At 40.8% G+C, this 17,680-nt stretch overlaps 1 protein-coding gene across 1 annotated transcript in view; it reads left to right on the top strand.

Annotated features, from left to right (window-relative positions):
* The window catches only part of A2ML1 (alpha-2-macroglobulin like 1), a 43,122-nt gene extending 26,296 nt beyond the window's left edge, over positions 1–16,826 (top strand). The window contains exons 24-36 of the mRNA XM_007196168.2: positions 820–996; positions 1,154–1,235; positions 1,596–1,752; positions 4,384–4,458; positions 4,639–4,801; positions 6,407–6,621; positions 9,380–9,595; positions 9,978–10,105; positions 10,282–10,372; positions 10,676–10,744; positions 15,162–15,264; positions 15,698–15,739; positions 16,607–16,826. Coding sequence (XP_007196230.1) covers positions 820–996; positions 1,154–1,235; positions 1,596–1,752; positions 4,384–4,458; positions 4,639–4,801; positions 6,407–6,621; positions 9,380–9,595; positions 9,978–10,105; positions 10,282–10,372; positions 10,676–10,744; positions 15,162–15,264; positions 15,698–15,738 — 1,517 coding nt within the window. The 3' untranslated portion in view covers position 15,739; positions 16,607–16,826. The remainder of the gene's footprint in view (positions 1–819; positions 997–1,153; positions 1,236–1,595; positions 1,753–4,383; positions 4,459–4,638; positions 4,802–6,406; positions 6,622–9,379; positions 9,596–9,977; positions 10,106–10,281; positions 10,373–10,675; positions 10,745–15,161; positions 15,265–15,697; positions 15,740–16,606) is intronic.
* Positions 16,827–17,680: the final 854 nt, after the last annotated feature.

The raw sequence follows: 17,680 nt of genomic DNA, 5'->3' as shown, positions 1-17,680 counted from the left end.
TATAATAAATTTCCCAGCACAATATCTAGCCCATAGTAGAAGGCCTATACATGTTAGGTTCTTTCTGTACTCTAACCCCCTACCCAGATCCCTTCCAGGTGAAAATGTCTCCGTTTTGGCTGTATTTGATTCATACCTCTGGAATAGCACCTCACTGTATTATAGCTCACTGTCTCTGTCTGTCTTCCACACTGCATTGAGGGATCCTTGAGGACAAGGGCCACGTCTTTTTCATTTTTGTTCTTAGTACAGTTCCTGCAGTTGACTTTCAGTACATATTTGCACATTTGAGTTGAACTCAATGACTAAAATGCAGATGTTCATGAGTCACTTATGTCAGGCTTACTGGCTTGTGAAGTATATGGAGGGGTCAAGAGACATAACGAGGAAAAGCATATCAGGAGTGTGTGTGTGCTTGGGAGGGACTTGGTGATTTGGAGGGTGATGTATTTATATGCAGTGGAGGCACTTAGAGATTGAGACTAAGCATTGCAGGTTTTATTACAAACCTCATCAGCTTCTTGAAAGCCATGAACGCCCTCAGGTGGCCTACATACCTCTCTGTGTACTCCAGCACCTTGTACATACCCGATATTATATATGTTATACTTGCTTATAATAAATTAGCATTGCAATGTATTGTAACTGTTTGCCCCCCCCTGACTATGGGCTCTTCGAGGTGGAGTCTCTTGCCCCCCAGGTCACAGAGTAGAGACTCCCTAAATGATAGTGAATACGTGTTTGTTAAATGTATGATAATAACTCTTAAGGGTTCCTTCTTCTGCCACCACCTTCCTTCCCTCTCCTTTTGGATCCCAGGGGACATCATGGGCACAGCCCTGAAGAACCTAGACAGTCTGGTGCAGATGCCAAATGGCTGTGGGGAGCAGAACATGATCTTGTTCGCTCCCATCATTTACGTCTTGCAGTACCTGGAGACGACAGGGATGCTGACTGAGGAAATCAGGTCTCGAGCAGTGGGTTTCCTGAAGCTGGGTGAGTTGGTGTTCACTCTTGGACACCTTGTCTAGCACCTATGATCGGTGATAAGACTCAGGGAAGTTCAGCCCCTGAAGTGTCCCTCATCCTTGAAGGCCATGGGGGTGTTTTTTGAAGTTATCACTGTCATCTAAAACCACATCTGGCTTCCCAGGGTACCAGAGGGAGCTGATGTACAAACACAGCACCGGCTCCTACAGTGCCTTTGGGGAGAACGATGAAAATGGAAACACATGGTAATGTTGTCCAGTTCCCCATGAGTTCTGTACCCCAGAGCATAATTCCTGAACCCTCTGGAATTATTCCTCTACCTCTCCCCTTAACCCCATTCCTTCTTGCTTTCTATCCTCTACCACTTTAATACTGTTTATTTCAGCTTCATGTATGGTCAAGCCCCTTACCCTTCTCTCTGACCTTGTACCTCCCAGCTCTTGTCCCCATGAATGCCAATTAATGCCTCCCTTTTCCAAGCTTCCTATGGCATTATGTTTCCTCAACTCCCCTTCTGGAACCATTCAACAGAATAAACTGTAGAACTATTGCACCCTCCCCTGGAAATCCACTGTCATGCCACATTTCCCTCTTTACCCATACAGGCTGACAGCCTTTGTCACCAAATGCTTTGGCCAGGCTCAGAAACTCATCTTCATTGATGACAAGAACATCCAGGATGCTCTCATGTGGATGGCAGGAAACCAGCTCTCCGATGGCTGCTATGCCAACGTGGGAGAGCTCTTCCAAACAGCTATGAAGGTGTGGACCTGCCCAGAGGCCCACAGCCCACTACTGTGTCTGGGAGGAACTTGTACCTCTGAGTGAGCAGAATCAAGAGAGCACCGGCCTGAGAGTCAGTTCTTCAGGTCTCAGGCCTGGCTCTGGGTGACCTTGGTCAATATTCGTAACCAGTCTGAGCATTCAGCTTCCACATCTGTAAAATGAGAATATGTACTAGCATATGGTTCTCAAAGTATGGTCCCCAGATCAGCAGCATTGGCACCACCTGAGAACTTGTTTGAAATGCAAATTCCAGGGACTTCCCTGGTGGTCCAAGTGTTTAAGACTTCGCCTTCCAATGCAGCGGGTATGGGTTCTATCCCTGGTCGGGGACCTAAGATCCCACATGCCTTGCGGCTAAAAAAACAAAATATAAAACAGAAGCAATATTGTAACAAATTCAATAAAGACTTTAAAAATCTTTTTTAAAAAAATCAAAAAAATCTTAAAAAAAAAAAGAAATACAAATTCCAGCTCTCACCCCAGACCTACTCTGAGGAACTCTGGGAGTAAGGGCAGCAACTGTGTTTTAACAAGCCCTCTGGGTGACCCTGATACTTGCTAAAGTTTGAGAACCACTGGACTAGAAGATCTCTGAGCCTTTTCCTATTTCCCTAAGTCTGAAGCAAAGCCATTTCCTCTGGTGGGGACTCCTAGACAGCTCAGTGTCTTTTGTAAGGGGTTTACTCTCTGGCAGGCACTAAGTACTCTATCTGATATTCATATTTAATGTTTACAACAAATCAACATGCTAAGCACTGGCATATCATTATTAATTCCATTTTACAGATGAAGAAACTAGGTGCAGGGGTTAAGTAAATTGCCTGAGGTGAATGCTAGTGGGCGGCAGGACTGTAATTTGAACCACAGCACTTGGACTCCAGAGGCACTGTTCCCGCCCATTCACTGCACTGCCTGACCTTTCCCAACACAGGGCAAGGTGTCGGGGTGAGGGCAGCTTGTTCAATTCAGAACAGACCGAGTGAGAGAAAGACTGTACCAACTTTCCTAGAGGAATCATTATTGCTATTCCAGGACCTGGATTAAAAATTTTGAGCACTGGGACTTCCCTGGTGGTCCAGTGGTTAGGACTCTGCGCTTCCACTGCAGAGGGCATGGCTTCAATCCCTGGTCTGGGAACTAAGATCCCGCATGCCGTGCGTTGCAGCCGAAAAAAAAAAAAAATTCAATTAAAAAAAATCTTGAGCATTGAAAACCAAATCTCTATATGATTCATTAGTGTTCCTTATGCAGGATCTTCCCAGTGTCCCCCATACGGGGGAGTAGTACAAGCCAGGACGTGACTAGAACAAGATCCTAGAGGTTTTTCTTCCTCCTGTCTTACCAGAGCCAGCCAGTCTCTCAAGAAACCCATCATTTATGTTGTCAAGCTTGGTGGTTCGGTCCTTACCGGGAGCTCCAGAGTTAAACCCAGCTTATTAGTTGTGTATTTTTTTTTTATACATTTATTTATTTTATTATTTTATTTTGTTGACTGCGTTGGGTCTTCGTTGCTGCGCGCGGGCTTTCTCTAGTTGCGGCGAGCGGGGGCTGCTCTTCGTTGTGGTGCTCGGGCTTCTCATTGCGGTGGCTTCTCTTGTTGCGGAGCACGGGCTCTAGGTGCATGGCTTCAGTAGTTGTGGCTCGTGGGCTCAGTAGTTGTGGCTCGCGGGCTCTAGAGTGCAGGCTCAGTAGTTGTGGCGCACAGGCTTAGTTGCTCCGCGACATGTGGGATCTTCCCGGACCAGGGTTCAAACCCTTGTCCCCTGCATTGGCAGGCGGATTCTTAACCACTGTGCTACCAGGGAAGCCCACAGTTGTGTACTCTTGAACAAACTATTTAACCACTTTAAGTGTTTGTACTCTTATCTATAGAACAAAGATAGTAATTTAGATTACATATATTTTTTAAAAAATTGCTAATATCCTTCTGTGAAAGGCATTAATCAGGGAAGGTGTTACCTATTCTCCTCTGGAGAAGAAGCTGGGCTTTATGCCACTTGAGGGGAACGTCCATTTGGGGGAGGCTCAGATTCAGTAAAAAATCTGAGAATAAGAGATTTTCTCCTTATCCCAACTCCCTCCCCCCACTTTTTTTAAAACCTGTTATCCTTCCTAACACCTTATCTTGGGTTTCCTAAATACCCACTCAGAGCTGAAGACCTCATGTTACTTCTTGCAGGTTACCGTATAAGGCTGTGCAGTTATTGAAGTCCAGCCAGTTCTCCCCTCCACTGTGTGTCCTGGAGGCTTGGGGCTGTGGTCAGCCTGTGGAAAGGAGCGCTTCTTTTTTTTTTTTTTTTTTTAATATTTATTTATTTATTTGCCTGTGCCAGGTCTTAGTTACGGCACTCAGGATCTTTGTTGCCGCTTGCGGCATCTTTAGTTGAGGCATGAGGGATCCAGTTCCCTGACCAGGGATGGAACCTGGGCCCCCTGCGTTGGGAGCTCGGAGTCTTAACCACTGGACCACAAGGGAGGTCCCAGGAGCACTTTTTAAAAAATAATAATAATAATTCATCCGTTCAGAGGGGACACATTTTTGCAACGTGCATGCAATTCTTCATGTGCTGGCTGCTGCCCTGACTTCCTGTCTCCGTTTCCATCCAGGGTGGAGTTGATGACAAGGTCTCCTTGACTGCCTACATCACGGCTGCGTTGCTGGAGATGGGAAAGACCACAGATGTGAGTTTCTCTAGCTCCTCCCCTTGACAGTCTCCTGATCATGCCTGTTTCTAGAGAAAGTCACCTATTTTTGTCCCTAGCTAGCCTTTTAAACTCAAAAGAGGATATGATGATTTCCTTATCACTGCCCCTTTTAAAAGGAATGCCTTATAAATTCAGTTCTTCATCTTCACTTTTTAGGACCCGATGGTGAGTCAAGGTCTGCAGTGTCTCAATCATTCCGTCTCCTCCACCACCAACCCCTACACACAGGCCCTACTAGCTTATACTTTCACTCTGGCTGGGAAAATGGACATCAGAAACATTCTTCTTGAAAAGCTAGATCGACAGGCTATCATCTCAGGTATGTTGGCCATGTTAGGAATTTTTTGCTTTCTTGTTTTTATTTTATTTATTTATTTTTGGCCATGCTATGTGGCTTGTGGGATTGAACCTGGGCCCACCGCAGTGAAAACGCTGAGTCCTAACCACTGGACCGCCAGGGAAATCCCAGGAGTTTTTTGAAATTGTGAAAATATGTGAAAAATTTCCCTAGTCTCCATAGTCCCACATATATTCAATTCTAGGATTCATTTTAGTAAAAGTTAAGTCATAAAATCATTGTGAACAGTTTTGCAGGAAAGCCCCTGAAAGTCCTCAAAGGCATGTTATATTTTTAACATGAAGAGAAAATAGATGGTAGAAACTAGTCAGAAAACGTATTGGCATTGGAGAACCACCCTTTTGCAGATATTTAACAATTCTTTGGTGTAAAATCATGGAGTTTGATGGGGTATGACTTGAACTTGGAGATTTCTCAAGGTCCTTTTCAAACTTTTGGATGTATTTAGAATAATATTTGATATTCTGGGAATTCCCTGGCGGTCCAGGGGTTAGGACTCGGCGCTTTCATCGCTGAGGGTAGAGGTTCAATCTCCAGCCGGGGAACTAAGATCCCGCAAGTGACGTGGTGTGGCCAAAAAAAAAAAAAAAAAAAAAAGTATTCGATATTCTAACAGATCTTGTAAATACAATATGAATGAATTTTACTTACCTAGCTGTTTATTTAAAATTATACTTCCAGGCAGAAATTTAATCTCAGCTTTCATCTATACTAATGTCATTGCCGAGTTGTCCTCTCATATGGGCTCTGGGTAGTGTTTTGGCCTGTGTATAAGCAGCTCTAGTCATGGAATGGGGATCTCAGGCAGTGGGTGGAGTTATATCTGCTCAGGTGTATATCAGTTTAATGTGATTAACTCTTCTCCATTATCTTGCATTGCAGGCTGACATGTTTTCTTTTGTTCTTCCACTTAGATTGCCTCCTGTGGGCTATGTATTTATTATCTCTAACCTTATATTTAGTTAGACTTATAGCTTCCACTCTTCTCATTTCTACTTGCTGTTCGTTGTCTTCAAGTTACCTGCCATTGTGGCTGTCATAGAGTCGGGATTTGGTCTCATATTTTATTTGCTCGCCCTCATTAGCATTTCTTCTATGGTTTCTCAGAGTTCTTATGCATGTTCTGCCGTTTTTATTCTTCTTAAAATGTTAGACCTTTGATTAAGGAAAATAAATGCTGAAAATTAATAAAATTTTGTAAGCCAAAAAAAAAAAAAAAAGACCCCAAACACATAAAATTCTTAAAAGAAGTTTCTACTTACCTATCTCCATTAACATAAGAATTTATAAATTAACAAGGGAGGTTCTGATATCATTGCTGGAGGCATTTACTGATGCTCCCAGCTTTACCCTGGGGAATTATGTGCGGGTGTACACACACTCACACACACATCCTTCCATAGACATGGTGGCCAATAAATCAGAAGATTTGAGAAATATTTTTTTCTAACTCACGATTAATTTTTGGTTGGTACTTTCTCTGGTTTAAGGTGTAGCATTTACAAAGTGAATATGGGAAAGTCATTTCCTTCTAAGACTTTCCTAAGTATGTGTTTTTCTCCATAGGAACGTCCTTTCACTGGAGCCACAAACCTACTCCGTCATTGGATGCCAGCCCTTGGTCTGAGCCTGAGGCTGTAGATGTGGAACTTACGGCATATGTGTTGTTGACCTGGCTCAGCAAAGCCAACTTGACTCAAAATGAGATAAACAAGGCCACTGGCATAGTGGCTTGGTTGGTCAAGCAGCAGAATGCATATGGAGGGTTCTCCTCCACTCAGGTAAGTAGCCTGCTCTTCTGCCACTCATCAGGTAGGGTTAGATCCCATGTGGAGAGAGAGGAAAAACCAGGATTAGATCTCGTGTGGAGAGAGAGGAAAAACTATTGCCCTTGCCCTCTAGGTCCAGGGACTAATCACTCTATAGAAAGGGAGAAAATCATGCGAAAAATATATAGAAGGGTTCATAAAATTAGGTCATTTGAGCACATAAATAGTACTCTATGCATTTAAGTCTCTTTCTTTGTAGAGTATGAAACATCGTGAAATCTATGTTCTACATGTAAAGAGGACATGTATAATTATGGCTAGATTTACATAGTCACAAACTGGAAAGCCAGTTATGGGGTCTGTAAGCATCAAAGCAAGATTTTACGGGTATACCTCCTATTTCAGGTATTGGAAAGCTGGTAAGATAGAGTCTTTAAAAAGTTTACAACCTAGAAAGAAAGCTAGGAAAAGTTGTATATATTACATAGCAGGATCTGGTTACAGAACAAAGATAGAAAAGTTACAAAATATTGAATTTCAAGAGGGAGAGCGACCTCATATCAGCTTGAGGGATAAGAAAAGTCTTCACAGGGATAAGAAAAGTCTTCACAAAGATACAAAACGTACAAAATATTGAATTTCAAGAGGGAGAGAGACCTCATATCAGCTTGAGGGGTAAGAAAAGTCTTCACAGGGGAATGACACTTGAGGGAGATCTAAAGGGACATGTAAAAATTTTAGGCAACTATTGAAAGGAAGGGGGAATAGTCTGAGTAGAGACACCCATTTGCAAAACCGTAGAATGGCTGTTGGGAAAACTGGTTTAGCTGAAGCATAAAGGGACTTAGTTGAAAAGGTAAGGTAGCTTCATATTATGAAGGGCCTTGCATGTCAGGCTCAGTTTCTGCCTAATTCTGAGGAGCCATTAATTTTTTTAAACTTTGTTTCAGAAAGATTAATCTGTCCCTTGGATATGGGATGATTTAGAGGAGAGAGACACTGGATTTGAAGAGATCAGGAGACTATTACATTTGTCTAGGTTAGGGGTAAAGAGAAATCGAATTGGTGGGGTGGCAGTAGGGAAAAAAGGAGGTGGAATTGTATGATAAATTCAAATAATGTCATAAAAATCATCTTAGATGATCACAGAGAGAATAGCCATTAATTCATTTGTTCTGTAAATAGTATTAAATCCCTACTCTTTCCACGTCACTGATGATACAGAGGTAAACAAGAAAACACATTTTTTGTTCTCATAGCGATTATAGTATGACTTGTTGAAATTAGGGCCAGTTTCACTGAGGATGTAACATGTAAAGTAGACCTGGAAGAATGAACAGATTTTAATAGATGGAGTGCCTGGTGTAGATGTTAAGAGATGATGTTCAGACCTTGCATATGGTAATGACTTAATTGGAATTTTAAAAAGTTATATGGTACTATGTTTCCTTGTTTCAGGGAAATTCTTGGCCAAAGATCAGGAAAGATTTCCTTCTTCTTGCTGAGCCCTAAATAATCATAATATATAATTTTAGAAAGCAGAGGATGGAATGTTTAGAATTCTCTGTGACAGATATATGCCAGAGTTGCTTTTCAATAAAATCCTTGGCTATTACAAGAAGTCACATATCACCCACTTTGGTTTTTAGGTGATGGTGAGGTCCCAGTCCTTGAATTGTCTCCACATGTCCAAGGAATAAAGAAAGCCCTCCTGGGCTCCAGGTCACAGAGCATAGACAAAAAGTTGTTTGTAGATGGCCAAGCTGCACAGATATAACTTGTTCACAGCTTCCCCTGGGTTGATACCTGTCTTCCTATCTTTATATGACAGTGTGATGTCTAAATATGACTGTTCTTTTTTGTTTGGGATAGGGAGAAGTGGGGTTCCTTTATTCTGCAGTAGATATTTGACAAAGTTTCAAGCATACAGAAATTCCATAACACAGAGTGAGATATGACAATTTTGCAGAATATCTCATTCTTTTTTTCTTTCCTCCGGTTGTAATTTATATAAATCATGTTTTCAGAAAGGAAAGGCTCACACTTTTTACGTGATGCCATGCTCTCTTAGAAACAGTTTATCTGTCTTATTCCCAGATGAAGAAAAGATTGTCACATGTCATAATGGCTAAGAAGCTTTGTCCTTCAAGGAGGGGTTTTCCAAGAATCCCCTGATACCCTGTGCCACAGAAGATCATTATGCAATTAAATAACTTTGAAGAGCATGCAATTTTTAGGGTTATCAAGTTACTGCTGTTTCTTCCCCAAATAAGGAAATTGCAAAATATATATTGAGCAGTGATCCACTCACTTTTTGTTCTTGGGTTTTTTTACACCAATTAAAAAAAAATTGGGGTATAGTTGCTTTACAATGTTGCATTAGTTTCAGCTGTACAGCAAAGTGAATCAGTTATATGTATATATATATATATATATATACTCTTTTTTGGATTCTCTTCGATCCACTTACTTCTAACAATAGCCCGTTCTGAAGCTAGGTTTCATTGCTGAATATAAATATATGAAATTAGCCTAACGACCCATGAGTGTTAAAGAATGACTTGATGGTGATTTTCTATGCAGGTAAGATATTATGATTTCTACGTTAGCTTCCCCAGCATTGGTGAATGTGGTTCTTAGATACTTAGAGGAGGTATCATCCAAGCTAGTGAACAACAATCAGGTGTGTAAGTTACAGGGTTGTTGGAGGTTAGTTCCAATGGCCCACAAAACAGTAAGCATATGCCTGATGCCTGATTGTTTTCCTCAGGATACTGTAGTTGCTCTCCAAGCTCTTGCCAAGTATGCCACTACTGTCTATGTGCTGTCTGAGGAAGTCAACCTGACTGTAAAATCCGCTCAGAATTTCCAGCACACTTTCAACGTTCAAGCTGCCAACCGGTTGCTGTTTCAGCAGGAGACTCTGCCCGATATCCCCGGGGTGTACACCTTGGAGGCCTCAGGCCAGGGCTGTGTCTATGTGCAGGTAAGCAGGGCTCCAGGAGGACTAGTGTGCGTTGGGAAGGAGAGTCTGAGGGCATCTCTGCCTCTAGTAGAACCTTCTCTCATCTACCTTATTTGCAAGGAAAGTCGTTCGAACCGTACCCTCTTTTTATTTTTTATTTCTTTTTTATTGGAGTAAAGTTGCTTTACAATGTTGTGTTACTTTCTGCTGTACAGCAAAGTGAATCAGCCACATGTATACATCTATCCCCTCTTCCTTGGATTTCCTTCCCATTTAGGTCATCACAGAGCACTGAGTAGTGTTTCCTGTGCTGTACAGTTGGTTCTCATTAGTTATCTATCAAACAGAACAATCTTTAAAATCCTTCCCAACTCTGATCTGGTTATCTGTTTCCTCCAACTAGACGGTGCTGAGATATAATATTCTGCCTCCTAAAAGTGTGGAGGCCTTTAATCTTAGTGTGGAAATAGCGAAAGCTCGGTGTGAGCAACGTACTTCACCTCGATCCTTGGCTCTGGCCATCCATACCAGGTGAGGACAGCGGAGGTGCGGCGGGGGGGCACCTAGACCATGGAAGCTGAGCTGGAGAGAGAGAGAGAGAGAGAGAGAGAGAGAGAGTGTGTGTGTGTGTGTGTGTGTTGCAGATGCACAGTGTGCCGAGAGGGAAGCTAATGGACTCACACAGGTTTGCTTCTTTCTGCCCTCAGTTATGTGGGGAATCGCAGCTCTTCCAATATGGTTATTGTGGAAGTAAAGATGCTTTCCGGGTTCAGTCCCATGGAAGGCACCAAACAGTTAGTAAGTTGCTTCTGTTTTCTATCTCTGAGGGGGGCTTATTATTATAGCTTTTAATTATCGTTAAAAAGCCGGTGAAATGGGCATCATGGTTTATACATACAACTCATGATTGTATTATCTAAATGGGCTGCAAAGGTGCACCAGATATATGGTATGGAACCTGTTATAGTCTTGGTTCCTTTTTCTTACCTTTTACACAGTATATATTGTTTCTGCAACCATGGCAGAGCTTTGGAAGATTACTCTAGGGGATAGGGAAGGCTCTGGCTCTCAGTCTCCTTTTTTTTCTCCTTTCTTATTCAGCTTCTCCAGCAATCACTGGTGAAGAAGGTTGAATCTGGACCTGACACACTCAACATCTACTTGGAAGAGGTAGGGATCGGGAACCGAACCAAAGAGCTTGATCGCTTATGTGTCTTTTCAACTTCCCTTCTAATGTGCATGTACTAGTGTCACACACACGAGGACGAGGAACCTGGGAGATGGAGTTCACAACCACGAGATGAACTCTACTGGTGTACCATAACATACCCCTTTGCATCTCCAGGACAGCACTATCTAACAGATACAAAATGGGAGCCATCTGTGTTCTTTAAAATTTTCTAGTAGCCACATTAAAAAAATTAAAGAGAAACAGATAAAATTAATTTAATTATATATTTTATTCAATTTTATATACCCAAAATGTTTTTTTATTTCACCATGTAATTAACATACACAAGTGTGAATGAGGTATCTACATTTTTTTTTTTTTCTTACTACATCTTTGAAATCCAGTACGTGTTTTACACCGACAGCACATCTCACTTCTGACTGGCCACATTTCAAGTGCTTAATACCCACACGCAACATGACAGCTCTGGAGAATAACAGACTGGTTAATAGCTGAGGCTCTGATGCCAGAGTGCTTGGGTTAAAATCCTGGTTCTAACATTGGCTGCAATTGTTGGATGATTGTTTCCTCATCTATAGAATGAGGGTAGGTAGTGGTAAAAATAGTTACCTATCTCACAGAGTGGTTGAAAGAATTAAGTGATTTAAGACATGAAAAGATATTTGGAATTGTACCTGGTATGGAGTAAACCCTCCATAAACATTAGCAATTATTATTATTATTTTATAATGTAATGTTAATGTTAATTAATTTTCATTAGACATTGTATGTAACTTTTCATTTCAACCAAATAAGGAGTTCTCAAGGACTAGTAGTATTCTAAAAACTGTTATGATGCTTATTTCATCATACTCTATTTAGCACAAGGAAGAAAGGTGCCATTATTATATAACTGACAGACAAGACTATCTCCAATTAAAATTAACTGTTGTTAGTAATGTTTTCCACTCCCACACCAATTCATCTTACTGTAGTTTTCTTATCTGCCAGGGGGTGGCTCTTTAGGGTAAGTCCTGTATAGTTTCTTTTGAGACAACTCTGGTTAGTGTATCAGGAAAAACCCTGAAATCATGATATTGTAGTTGTTTAAACATTTTGCAAAGTTTATGATGCTTTCATACACACCTTCTTTGAGTCTCACACGGCACCCCTCCTTCTACGTAAGGAGGCTGAGGCTGAATTGATAAGAGTGAGTGTGCTTGTCAAGTCATCCTGTTTGTCAGTGTCCAAGCTGGGAGTAGCACCTGGGGATTCTAATTTCCATGACACCATTCCTGAGACTGCAATGGCGGGCCGGTCAGTGTATCCAGCCAGCTTTGTCAGCTTCTAATCTGAGACATCAAGTCGAATGGTCTAAAAGCCAACCGTCATGATTATATCTGTGACTATTTCCTTTTTCTATGTATCTTCTCCCCTTTTGTCTTGATCAGCATCACCAGAGGACAATCTGATTCACATTTAACAAGTTATTCTTGGTTTTATTCCTCTTCTCTGTTGTTTTTTGTTATTTGCTTGCTTGGTTTGGGGGGGGGGCTGTTTCATTAATTTCTTCATTATTTCTTTTCTTTATTTTGGGCTGAAGGGAAGGGGAAAGGACATTTTTTGTTATTCTTTGTCTAACTTCTTAAGTTGAATGCCGATTTGTTTATTTTTAGTCTTTCTTATTTTCTGATGAATATGAACTATAAATTTCCCTCTAAGTATATTCTGTCTTTGTCCCACAATTTTTGACAAGCATTGTTCTTATTACCATTTAGTTCTATATCTTAATTTTGGGGGAAATTCATGGGCTATTTAAAGCCATCTTTTTGTTACTAATTTCTAATTTTATTGCATTATGGTCTGAGATCATGATAGTGAGCCTCTGAAATGCATAGAAGTTTCTTTTGTGACCTAATATATGGTCTTTTTTGGAAATGTTCATTGTGTGCTCCAAAAGAATGTCCATTCCCTTTCTCTTGGGTATGGATTTGATCTAGATCTAAAAGTCCAAGATGATTATTTCTGTTGTTCATGTCTTTGTTAACTCTGCTTATTTTTCTGCTCAATCTATCAGTTTTGGAAAAGGGCTTGTTAAAATTTCTAATTACAATTATTGATTTGTCCTTTATCCATTTATCTATGCAATTCTGTCAGTTGTTTCTTTTTATTTTTTTAAATTTATTTATTTATTTATTTTTGGCTGTGTTGGGTCTTCGTTTCTGTGCGAGGGCTTTCTCCAGTTGCGGCAAGTGGGGTCCACTCTTCATCGCGGTGCGCGGGCCTCTCACTGTCGCGGCCTCTCTTGTTGCGGAGCACAGGCTCCAGACGCGCAGGCTCAGTAGTTGTGGCTCACGGGCCTAGTCGCTCCGTGGCATGTGGGATCTTCCCAGACCAGGGCTCGAACCCGTGTCCCCTGCATTGGCAGGCAGATTCTCAACCACTGCGCCACCAGGGAAGCCCTGTCAGTTGTTTCTTGATATATTTTTCAACTATATAATTAGGTATGTATATGTTATGAACATATCTTTTTCAGTTTTCCTTTTATTAGTATACACTGTGCTTCTTTTACACTAATTATATATGTGTATGTGTGTGTGTATATATATATATATATATATTTCTCTGCTTTAGATTTCTACGTACACATGCACTTTTTTTTTTTTTTTGCCTTAGATTCTATTTGGTCAGATATTAAGCCTGCTATCCCAGCTTTCTTTTGGTTTATATTAGTCATTTACTTTAAATCTTTATGGTAACTAAATGATCAACGAGAACAGTGGTTCCAAAGATTTTTTTCCAGGACCCCTCTCTACTCTTAAATGACCTCAAAGAGCTTGTGGTGATGTGGGTTACATTTACTGACATTTAACTTATTATAAATTAAAACTGAGAAAAATACTAAAATATTTATTGTCACTTAAAAACAACAAAGATAAACTCACTACATTTTAATATAATATTTTATGAAAAATGTATTTCCCAAAACAAAAAAAATGAGAATAGCAGATTGTTTTATGTTTTTGCTTTAATATTTAGCTTAATCAAAGAGAGTGAAATTCTCCCATCTGCTTCTGCATTCAATCTGTTGCAATATCACACATCAGGTAGCTCCCTTACACTAGTACAATGAAAGAGAATGAGAGTGAAAAAGGCAAATAACGTCTTAATATTATTCCAAAAAGAGTTCTGATCTCACAGGCTGCCAGATACAGTCTTAAGGATCCCTGAGAGTTCCTGGACCATGCTTTTAGAAGCACTGTACCTAAAGAAATCTCTTTGGAAATATCTTCCAATTAGGTGTTTCTAACTTCTTATTTAAATTTACAATATAGGGACTTCCCTGGCGGTCCAGTGGTTAGGACTCAACTCCTCCACTGCAGGGGTCACAGGTTTGATCCCTGGTTGGGAAACTAAGATCCTGCAAGCCACGCTGTGCAGCAAAAATAAAATAAAAGTAAATAAATACATAAATTTACAACATAAATCTTATTTTCTTTTTATATTAGATTAATTTATGCAATTGTTTTGAACTCTCCATTTATTCACTTATTCAACAAATATTTATTGAGCCACCAGTATATGCCAGATACTCTTCGACGTGATAGAGATGCAGCAGTAAAAACAGTAGGCATGACCCCTGCCCTCATGGATTTGATATTCTAATGGAGAGACAAGCAATATGCAAATTTTAAAAGTACATATATATGTGCACACACACACACACACACATATTCAGGAATAATTTTAGTAGTAATCAGTACTACGCAGGAGTGTGGTGGGGCTAGGCCAGGATGTGATTGTTTTAAAGTAACGTGGTCAGGGGACTTCCCTGGCGGTCCAGTGGTTAAGACTCCGCCTTCCAATGCAGGGGGTGCGGGTTCCATCCCTGGTCAGGGAGCTAAGATCCAACATGCCGTGGCCAAAAAACCAAAACAGAAAAAAACCCAGAAGCAATATTGTAACAAATTCAATAAAGACTTTAAAAATGGTCCACGTCAAAAAAATCTTAAAACCATAAATAGATAAAGTAAGGTGGTCAGGAAAGGCCTCTCTGAGGAGACGTCATTTGATCAGAGACCTGAATGAAGAGAGAAAGGCGATCGGGAGCATACAGGTGTTGGAGTGAAGTGGAAGCCTCCGTTCCTTTGGCCACTTCACTTAATTTAGTGGAGGAGCCACGGGTTAGAGTAGACCAAGAACAAACCCATTTTACAGAAGGACCAGGAAGCGGTAAGATGCTAAGAAGAAAAAGCCAGGAAGACAGCAGGAGGCAATATTAGGAGTGGCATAGAGCAGAGGTAGAAGGGCTTCAGAAAATCTGTGTGAAGACAGCAAGTGTCTTTTAACCTCCACCTGACAGAGATGTTATTTTCACTTTTGTTTTAATGTGATGTTTGTCTGTCTTCCCCACAGCTTAGTAAGAAGACTCAGACCTATACCTTCACCATCAGCCAAAGCCTGTTGGTCACCAACCTCAAACCAGCAACCATCAAAGTCTATGACTACTACCTACCAGGTGATGGCCAAGAGTTATCTGCATCTCGCAACATACTTCTACCTCATTCTTCATGATATCTTTCTTAATTTTACGGATACTCCTTTCCAAGCCAAGTGCACATAATTACATTATCTGATCTCCTAAAGCATTTTAAATCAATTACATGCCACTTAAAAAAGTCTTCTGCACTAGACATATTTTATACAACGTGGTCCATAGACTGAAAGAACGATGTTTTCTAAAGACTAACTATTCTTAATATTTTTGCTGCAATGACTAATTTACTACAAGTGTGCAAATATTAGTCATTGGAAACTTGCTGTAATTCTGAATGTGCTCATAACCTGTAGAAATCTTTTGAAGAGGGTTAAAGCAGTAACTTTTATGTAGTATTTTCTCTCTGAATGTATTAGGCCTGCAATATAATAATATGTGTCATTTAATTTTACAGATGAACAGGCAACAATTCAGTATTCTGATCCCTGTGAATGAGGTAAGCCCAGAAGAAAGAAGGCTGGGCTTTTGGGGTAGGGTGGCAGTATTCAGAAGTTAAGGAGACGTTCTTCTGAGTTAAGGGTATTATCTTTTGGAAGCTTATTTTTGATAAAGTGGACTTTACTTTTTTGTCCTGAACTCTTTTATTTAAAAAAACTGAGGTATAGTTGTTGTACAATATGTCCTAAACTCTTGAAGAGAGAATAATCATCTCCATAGTTCACATCAGAAAAAGTTAATAGTGGCATTTGTATGAGGGGTTCTATGTGATTTTTTTTTTTTTTTTTTTTTTAAGGATTTTCTTATTTATTTATTTATTTATTTTTGGCTGTGTTGGGTCTTCGGTTCGTGCGAGGGCTTTCTCCAGTTGCGGCAAGCGGGGGCCACTCTTCATCGCGGTGCGGAGACCGCTCTTCATCGCGGTGCGCGGGCCTTTCTCTATCGCGGCCCCTCCCGTCGCGGGGCACAGGCTCCAGACGCGCAGGCTCAGCAATTGTGGCTCACGGGCCCAGCTGCTCCGTGGCATGTGGGATCTTCCCAGACCAGGGCTCGAACCCGTGTCCCCTGCATTAGCAGGCAGATTCTCAACCACTGCGCCACCAGGGAAGCCCTATGTGATTTTTAAAAACAGTATTTTCTTTTTTTGGCTGAAAATTTTCCTAATTATTACATTATATATCTTTTTATATAAAAATACTAAGACAAAAGTACAGATTACCTGATTCTACTTCCCTGAGATAACACTCTAATAATCCCATCGTGTGTTTTGTGAGATTTTTTTTTACTAGTCAGGAAAAAACTCCTCTATCATTGTGAAGACCTTCTGTGTATCATGATGTCTTCTGTCTTTGTTTTTTCCCTCCAGGATAGAAGATGGAAAGAGACTAAATGAATTCTCCACGACATTACTGGACAGCATTCTTCTGTCTCTTAAAGCAGAACCCGTTCAATCAAACAATTTGGTTTCTCTTGTTAAAAAACAAAATGCAGGACTTCCCTGGGAGTCCAGTGGTTAAGACTCCACGCTTCCACAGCAGGGAGTGTGTGTTCAATCCCTGGTCAAGGAACTAAGATCCCACATGCTACGTGGTATGGCCAAAAAAAAAAAAAAGCAACCAAATAAAATTGAAAATCGAATGGGCTCTATTAGGTGATTTATGAATTGAGCAGCATTTCTTCTAGCAACCAGAAGGGTGCTCCAAGGGGTTGTACAAAATTGAAGGTGTTTATATAAAGAAGGGTAGGGCAAAGGAGCTCTTAGCAAAAGAAAAGAAAGAATTTTTTTTAGGCCACGACATCTTTTTTGGGGGACTGAGGGGGAGGGAATGGCAAGGGTTTTATGGCATAGATTGCCTCTCCTTCCTCTGGGGGATGGAGAAGGCCCACGTGGCAGATGACCTTGTTGGTGCTGACTGGAAAACTCCAGACTAGTTGATTAAGATTACATTCCTGGGGAAGGTGGAAATGGCAGTTAGGTCAGGTATTAAATCTAGATTTGGTATCAGGGGCTTTAGCACAAGTGACACCATTTTGGGCCTGTGGTTTTTCTCTTTAACACTCTGATTGACTAGTGAGTGGGTAACAGATGGGTAGGCCTGAACCTCAGCTACTTTCTACGACTTCACAGATGCACAGGTGCCGGAATAAAGGGCTGGGGAAGATGGGCTAGGAATCATCACACAAAGGAGGAATTATATGGGAAAGCTCCTTGGGGTAGGGTCATTGGTTTAACCATTCTGTTGAGCCATTTAGGAGACTCTCCAGAGAGGAGATGGTGGTAGAGGGTGTTCCAGGGAAGATTAAAATGTCTTCCTGGAGGTTAAATCTAAGGGAAGATGTAATTTAGGTCTTTGGGAGTAGACTAAAAAGATTTTTTTCTTTTCTTTGAAAAGAAAATCTGTGTGCTCAACTCTGTGCATATTTCTGTGGTTACCAAAGG

Source organism: Balaenoptera acutorostrata, chromosome 11, assembly GCF_949987535.1.
Source record: "Balaenoptera acutorostrata chromosome 11, mBalAcu1.1, whole genome shotgun sequence".
Classification (NCBI taxonomy): domain Eukaryota; kingdom Metazoa; phylum Chordata; class Mammalia; order Artiodactyla; family Balaenopteridae; genus Balaenoptera; species Balaenoptera acutorostrata.
The sequence above is the reverse complement of the archived record's forward strand: the minus strand, read 5'-3'. Positions and strand labels throughout refer to the sequence as shown.